The sequence below is a fragment of the Elephantulus edwardii genome, unplaced genomic scaffold, assembly GCF_000299155.1.
Source record: "Elephantulus edwardii isolate Elephantulus edwardi_28Jun2011 unplaced genomic scaffold, EleEdw1.0 scaffold00007, whole genome shotgun sequence".
NCBI lineage: Eukaryota > Metazoa > Chordata > Mammalia > Macroscelidea > Macroscelididae > Elephantulus > Elephantulus edwardii.
Window position 1 is genome coordinate 4,098,521 of NW_006399757.1, and position 8,636 is coordinate 4,107,156.

Genomic DNA, 8,636 nt, shown 5'->3' on the forward strand with positions numbered 1-8,636 from the left:
TACCCACTAGTCCACTAGAGTTCCCTCTTCAGTCATATTGGCCTGCTTTGTATCATGGAATGTTGGAAACCTCTATTTTACTATGTTGTTGTTACGTGTGGCCGAATTGGACCATGTCATAACCTACCTGCCATGTGGTTTTCAGAGACTGTACATTGCACAGGAAGAGATTGCTGCTCATCCTTCTCCTGTAGAGCCGCTGGTGGATTCCAGTTACCTGCCTTTGGGTTGGCAGTGCAACGCCTTACCACCAGGCCACCAGAGCTCTATTTTACTACAGCATTGTATTTAAAATGTGCTTTCTCTCTTATCATGTTTCTGACTGTATTAATATTAAATAAAATTTAAAATTTGGCTTACAATTCTACTAATCATTCACCACATGTGACCACTTACTAAATGCCCTTGAGGCTGCTCCAAGTTACAGTCACACTCTGTACAAAAGCAAAAAAACTGCCTGATCCTGTGCCATCCTCACAATCATTGCACAAAGTTCCATTGGTCAGTGCAGCTCTAAACTATTGCTTAGAAACGTGATTCATAACCCTTTAAAGCATTACCTCCTTCAAAGGAATAATATTTATTAATCTGCTTACCACTTTGAAGTTATTTTAACCCTTCGGTTAAAATGAAGGATTTAGTAATGGTGTGATTAAGATAATAAATAAATCATGGGAAATGAAGCTGCATAGAGTTCTCAGATTTCTATCAGTTCATTTTATTCAAAGGAGTTATTATTCTTTTTTCTGCTTTTTTATCTTTTGCTTTTATAATCAGTTGTTTTGTTGAGTCAGAACTGACCCATAGCTGACCCTCTGGCTGGTATTCAGAGGTATGTAATTGCTTTGGAGGAGAGTGCCCATGCTTCTCTGTGGAGCAGCTCATGGCCTTGAACCTCGTGCTTTCAGGATTTCAGTGCCGCTTCTTGTCACTAGGCCACCCTTTATAATCAGGACGGAGAAGAAATAAAAATGTATTGAGAAACAGTAGAGGCATACCTTGAAGATATTGCAGCATCAGTTCTAGAACACTGGAATAAAATGCCTATTACCACAAAGCAAGTCACATGAAGTTTTTGGTTTTCCAGTGCATACTAGCACTTAAAAAGTTTTTAGAATTACTAAACTGTGGCATAGAGATATAGAATGATCACATGCTGTTGGGGAAAAAAGTGCCTCATGCTACAGTGAGCTTGCTACACACCTTCAATATGTAAAAAAATACAGTATTTGCAAAGTGTAGTAAAGCAAAGCACAATAAAATGAAAAAGAAAATTAAAGCCATTGCTGTTGAGTTGTCTCCGAGTTAAGGTGACCCTTCATTGAGTTTTCGAGGCTCTTGGCCCTGTCTGTCTGTATAGAGAATTACCTGGCTACCTGGGTAGTTTATTCAATTTAAATATTGCATTTTGTCAGTATCTTAAAAGTCTTTTTATTTTTAAACAGATTTTCAGTGAATGGACCTGACTGGAGTCTCTGAGCACATCAGTAAACATGAGCGGTACCAAACCTGATATTTTGTGGGCACCACATCAGGTTGATAGGTTTGTTGTATGTGACTCAGAACTGAGCCTTTATCATGTGGAATCTACTGTGAATTCAGAACTCAAAGCTGGATCTTTACGTTTATCTGAAGACTCTGCAGCTACATTATTATCAATAAATTCAGATACACCCTATATGAAATGTGTTGCCTGGTATCTCAACTATGATCCTGAATGTCTTCTAGCAGTTGGACAAGCAAATGGTCGAGTTGTTCTTACAAGTCTTGGCCAAGATCATAACTCAAAGTTCAAGGATTTGATAGGAAAAGAATTTGTTCCAAAGCACGCACGACAATGCAATACCCTTGCATGGAACCCACTGGATAGTAACTGGCTTGCCGCTGGCCTAGATAAACATCGAGCTGATTTTTCAGTGCTAATATGGGATATCTGTAGCAAATATAGTCCTGACATAGTCCCCATGGAGAAAGTAAGACTTTCCGCAGGTGAAACTGAAACAACATTGTTAGTAACAAAACCACTTTATGAATTAGGACAAAACGATGCTTGTCTCTCTCTCTGTTGGCTTCCTCGAGACCAGAAACTTCTGCTTGCTGGTATGCATCGTAACCTAGCCATATTCGATCTGCGGAATACAAGCCAGAAGATGTTTGTAAATACAAAAGCGGTTCAGGGAGTGACAGTAGACCCATACTTCCATGATCGTGTTGCTTCCTTCTATGAAGGTCAAGTTGCAATATGGGATCTTAGAAAATTTGAAAAGCCGGTTTTGACTTTGACTGAGCAACCAAAGCCCTTAACAAAAGTAGCCTGGTGTCCAACTAGGACTGGTCTGCTTGCCACTTTAACAAGGGATAGTAATATTATTAGATTGTATGATATGCAGCATACACCCACGCCCATTGGAGATGAAACTGAACCCACAATAATTGAAAGAAGTGTACAGCCCTGTGATCATTACATTGCTTCTTTTGCTTGGCATCCAACAAGTCAAAATCGAATGATAGTTGTAACTCCCAACCGAACCATGTCTGACTTCACAGTTTTTGAAAGGATATCTCTTGCTTGGAGCCCAATTACGTCTTTAATGTGGGCTTGTGGTCGTCATTTGTATGAATGTGCAGAAGAAGAAAATGATAATTCTTTAGAAAAAGATATAGCAACAAAGATGCGCCTTCGGGCATTATCAAGGTATGGACTTGATACAGAGCAAGTCTGGAGAAACCACGTTTTGGCTGGAAATGAAGATCCACAGCTCAAGTCCCTGTGGTACACTCTGCACTATATCCTTTGGGTTGTGAATATTTGAGATAAATGAGGTAGAAAAATCTTGAAGTTTACTTTCAGTCAGTCTGTAAATATGATGAAATGTTTTCTATGCAAATACACGTATAATACTAAAATTACAAAGTAAAAGTGTTTAAACTCTTGAAATACTTCTTCACAGATTGTGTAGGAGGAAGAAAAGCAATCTACAGTAGAGTACCTTACTTGCACTGACGCCTTTATGAATTGGCTCCAAATCAAAGTATATTTAGTTTTGAAATATTTTATTATACATCATCACTAGTATTTCCTATGCATTTAAATACTTATGAAGCAGTATACAGAAGATATAGACCAGAAAACTCCAGGCAATAAAGGAGCATTGGTTTATGCTGGAATCAAATCAATTGTAAAATCTTCCTTGGGTAAGAAATTACATTTTATTTTCTGCTGTACGCGTATAGATTTTGTACTCTTTTCTCTCCCTCCTCCAGTAATTTGACAGAAGCTACTTAGATATTCAAGATATTGCACATAAATATTCCTTTTCATTTTCTTTTTTGTTCTTGGTTTTATCATTAAATAGTGCATTGGTAGGTTAAATGTATAACTAATTTTATGCAGGTTTTTTTCTTTAGGAAATCTTGGTTCTTTGACTTTCTAAATTTATTCTGTATTATTTTATGAAGACTCCGTTTGAGAGATGATAGATAATTTATAAGGTGCTGGTTTAGTTTGTATATTATCACAGCATTTTAGTACCTAAGGGCTTGTTTGAAAGAATCATGCCTGAAATAGTCTTTGACAATATGAATGAATGTAGAGTTGAAATTGATAAACTAGTTTAGAAATAAGTGTGCCAGAAGACCCAGACAATATTTTTTCATTGACTGCTTTTAATAGTTCTTACTCTTTTTCTTAGAATTGACTTGCAAATTGTAAGTATCTTCCTGACCTAAGAATTCTTTCCTTGCTTGACATACCAGTCAAATTAGGATTCAAATTAAGCTGCTAGAAAAAGAATTTATATTAGCTAGTCAGCCTAGTGGGAGTAATAAATTCAACCTGGTTTCTCATAACATGTTTAGTAATATAATATGCTATTTTTTTGATGTGACGTAATTAAAAATTTAAACTAAACTGTTACATTTTTACTTTTTTAAAAGCGTTTCCATTTATAAATAGCAACAACAAAAAAATAAACACTAATCCATTTCTTTAACTTAGTCACCTTCAGATTTATGAGGCTCTCCTCACCCTAGCCAGACTCCTTCAATACTCAAGAGGCTCATATGCTGGACCAAATCTGAAGGGACACTGCTTGAGTGAGGTGGCCCAGGGTATTGTTCCTAGATGGGGAGAGCAGGGGAGAGAAAATGGTAGCCATTTTTATGTTGTTGTGTATAGTATTTATTGATTCAGGAAGCAAATTAAAAATTCTGAATAAAATTACTTGGAAACTGCCAGGAAAAAAAAGTTTCCATTTACTTTAATCTATCTTGTTGAAAGTAGATTATTTATATCTCTTATTTTGGTGCTCTATTATGCTTCAAAAAAGTAATTTTTTATTCTGAGCAATAAAATTAATTCATTTAATTAGAAATTTCTGGGTTGCTCTCTCTATCAAGTTAGCCAACAGAGCTCCTCTAAAAGCATAGATGTTTTAAATTACCAAAAACTCATGTGAGTTCATCATTTTAAAACCACCACTGCAAAGAAATATAACTCTAATTTATAGAATTTGCATATTTTAGCACTATGTCTAGTCTTACTGCACTCTCAGTTATTCAGAGGTTCTTATATTTGTTGTCTTTTGATCTAAGAAAAACCCAACCACCCAAGCTCAGAGAAAAAGCAAAGGGGAAAAGGAAATATTTTAAAATGTTCCTGATGAGATAGAATGAGTGTCTCACCCCTGAGTTAAAATTAGTCTTTACCCAAACTAAAGAAACAAAACCATTAGAAGGATTTTCTCATTCATTCATTTTTTTGGTTTGATTTGGTGTAGGTATTTTTATTTCTGCCATCCAAAATTATAAAAACTAGAGAATCTGTCTTAATTCTATCTTTACTATTTCAATGCAAAGTCAATCAGTCATTCAGCTATCTTGCTTATGGTAATCTAATGCAAAAATTAATAACACCACACAGCTGAATTTTAACGTTAGTGAAAAATAGTACACATTAAGTGCTTAGGGTATACACCTCAGGAATCATCCTTGCAACTGGAGCCATAACTTTCAACAAGTTAGGCAAATATCCTTCATGTAGGGGTTTTAGATTCTCTGTGGGTTTTGTTGTGGGTGTTTTTTCCCCATTTCACTTTATTTTATGTTGGCACAAAGTTCACATACATTGTGTTTCCCCCCAGTCTTCATTCATATTGTGTTTTAAAGAGTGAAATTTTCCTGGAGGGTTTAGAAGGACATGTCAGACAAGTAGCAGTGCAGATAATGAGCTCAGAAAGGATAAACCATAGGACATCTGTAGTTTGACTGGAACAGAATATGAGAAGGAAAGTGAGGAAAAACTGGAGACTAGAAATCATGTTAAGGATTTAGGGAGACTTACCATCCTTGCTTGGTTCAACAGTCAACATTCTTGGCACCAACAGTGAGGAAATCAAAAGGCGAAATGTATTGGGAAAATCTGTCAGGGACCTCTCCAGTGTGCTGAGGAGCAATGATGTCAGTCTAGAGACTAAGGTGTATCTGATTTAGGCCATAGTCTTCACAGTTACTTTCTGTGCATGAACGAGCTGGACCATGATTAAGGATGATAGAAGAAGAATTGATGCCTTTGAGCTGTGGTGCTGGAGAAGAGTATTGGGCATACACCATGACAGCCAAGAGAACTAGTACATCTGTTCTAGAGAGGGTGAAACCAAGCTGCTCCTTGGAGGCAAGGATTGTGAAGCCCTGTCTCACATACCTTGGGCATGTTGCTAGAAGGAACCAGTCCTTGGAGAAGGACATCATGCTTGGAAACATAGAAGGACAGTGAAGAAGACCCTGGATGAGATGGATTCACTGGGGTCATAGGGATAGGTGTGTCAGAGACATGAGATTGGTTGTACATAAGGTTACTGTGAGTCCCAAAGAACTCAATGGCACATCACAACATAACAACATCATCCTTTAACAAGTAGGAATCAAGGAAAGATTTTAAAAGGGCTATAAAAATTAGATTTTTGGTTTAGAACTACCACTCTGTGCAGTAAATTGGAGGGAATTTTGGGTAAGAACCTATAATAATCAGGCAAGAAACGATTGTGTCTTTATCAAAGTTAGTGGTAGGTAGGCAAGAAAAACATGGATAAATTAAAATTCAAACCCATTTTCATGAAATTTTTTCTAACTGATTTGGTTTCTGAAGCTATAAATCTCTCTCGGAGTGATTGGTGGCTTTGACACCAACTTTCCATTTGCAGACCAGCATGTAATTCACTATGCCATTAGGCATCTTGTAAATTACAACAGCAAACTTTAATAATCAATTGAACAGAGGAGGTAGGAGATGAAAAGAATGAATGCACAATGTTGACTATTCAAGATTGTTTTAAGTACTTCCCGTAAAAATTATTTTTTAAAATCTATTTCAGAATAAGAGCCAATAAAATAAAGTAATTAAAATAATTGTTTTTCTTTTTTAGGAATGGTGGAAAGCAGCAGACATAGTTGGAGTGGATTAGATAAGCAAACTGAAATTCAGAATTTAAGTGAAGAGAGAATCTTAGTTTTACAGCTTTGTGGGTGGATAAAGAAAGGAACAGATATAGATGTGGGGCCATTTTTGAACTCCCTTGTGCAAGAAGGGGAATGGGAGAGAGCAGCTGCTGTGGCATTATTCAACTTGGATATTCGACGAGCAATTCAAATTCTGAATGAAGGGGCCTCTTCAGGAAAAGGTATTAGGTTATGTTCTAAGATGTTGGTAGTTTATAGAATCATTATTTTTAAAAGAGTACTCATATTTTAAAAATCGAATCCAAATAATGAGGGTTTGGGGTTTTTTGTTTGTTTGTTTTTTGGTTTTGGTAAATTACTGTAGGAAGATAAACTAACATAGTTCCAAATCTATAAAAGTATTAGCACATCTCCTTTTTTAAATACCTTATTATAGGTTTATAAAAAATAAATATGTCTAAGGAATATTATTTTTGTTGTATTTTAAGCAGTGCTTAAAGGATCTATTTTCAGTGTTTTATTTCTTTTAAATATAGCCACTCAGTAGATGTAAAATACATTTCTTTAGCTATTACAGGAGCACTGGTAGTGTAGTCCATGAGGAGTTGTGCTGCTGACCCAAAGGCCTCATCTCTAGCAGTCAAATCCATAGGTGGCTCCTTGGGAGAAAGATGGACAGTCTCTTCCTTTGCAATTTACAGACTTAGAAACCCAATGGAGGGTCAGCTATGAATTAGTTCTGACTCCATGGCAATGAGTTTTGAGTTTCAATGTGCAAGCATTTTCCTGGCAGATCATTTCAGTATATTTTATTTTGTATTTTCTCATTTAAATAGTTATTTGCTATGCTTTAAGAAACTAAATGACACTTTCAGTTGGACTAATATACCCAACACACTGCCATCAAGCCAATTCCAATTCATAGCAATCCTGGGGTTTTCAAGACTAAGTCTTTAAGGAAGGAAACTGCCTATCTTTCTTCTTTGGAGGACCTGGTGGATTTGAACTGTTAACACCCAGGCTCAGTAGACTGTAGTGTAAGCACACTGCTGTCCTGTCAGCTCCAACTCATAGCAGCAAAGAAACAACATTAATTTCAATATTTAGGGGTTTTATTTGTCAGAAACTTTTTACTTGACAATACTTAAGATGTAGAGAGTTATCTGTATTTAGTGGGCCTAATAAGGAATTATTTCAGTGTTCAAAGTAGTATTGTTATTTCATTTTGAAACTATTGTTAAACTATTGTATTTTTTGTACCATAGAAAATATATGAAATATATGACATTATATATGTTTTGTGTTTTAAATTTAAAGAACTAATATTTGGCCAGTTTTGCATCATTATTTTACTTTTTTTTTTTAATATGCCAAGTTCTTTATTGGTTTCATTTCTTGCATTTGAAATACTCTTCAATGACATCCTTGACCTGTGATTCTTTGCCATAGTCCTTAACAACTACACAACTGCAGCCAACTACTTTGCGGGGCTTTCCTTCTCGATCAGTTTTGCAGAGGCCTACCCACTCCCCCAGTTTCTTATTATCATCAACCTTTATCACGTTGATTTGGCGTTCAGCACAAAGGGCCTCTACTAACTTGACATACATAGGCTAATTACAGTTGGATGCAAGCACACATAGATGGGCTTGGTGCTTGCCTAAGGCTTTGGCAGCTTCGCGGGTTCCACGTGCTAGGCCATCATGGATGAGGTCAGTCTTTAGCACCTCTTGTAAAGCGGTATTAACGTCCATTACACCTCCAGCAGCAGTGCCTTCCTCGGCCATGGCGGTGGGTTATGGGTGGAGCGGAATCTTGAACACACCCCGACCTCCGCACAACTCGGCAGCGACAGGGGAAAAGCATTCTTTTACTTTTGCATCATCATCAGTCTTTCTCATTAGAGAATGCAATGGGAAATATGTTGAAAAGAGTTGATGTGTAGTCATTTCTAATTATATTTTCACTACAACTTGAGTGATTTTTTTCCTATTAAGTGCACTTTTGTTCTTGTTGTGTGCCGTTGAATCGGATCTGACTGGCACAGGAAGAGATTGCCCCTTCTTCTCTAGTAGAACGTCTGGTGGATTGAACCAAGCACCTTTGGGATTGCAATGCAAATTTTTACCACTAGGCCGCCAGAGCTCCCTACTCCTGGAAAATTTTATGTTGTTGTTGTT

General features: G+C 36.7%; 1 protein-coding gene across 1 annotated transcript in view; it reads left to right on the forward strand.

Moving 5' to 3' along the window:
- Positions 1-1,451: 1,451 nt before the first annotated feature.
- MIOS (missing oocyte, meiosis regulator, homolog (Drosophila)) overlaps positions 1,452-8,636 on the forward strand; it is a 45,758-nt gene continuing 38,573 nt past the window's right edge. Inside the window, exons 1-3 of the mRNA XM_006880234.1 lie at positions 1,452-2,787; positions 3,097-3,195; positions 6,423-6,677. Coding sequence (XP_006880296.1) covers positions 1,494-2,787; positions 3,097-3,195; positions 6,423-6,677 — 1,648 coding nt within the window. The 5' untranslated portion in view covers positions 1,452-1,493. The remainder of the gene's footprint in view (positions 2,788-3,096; positions 3,196-6,422; positions 6,678-8,636) is intronic.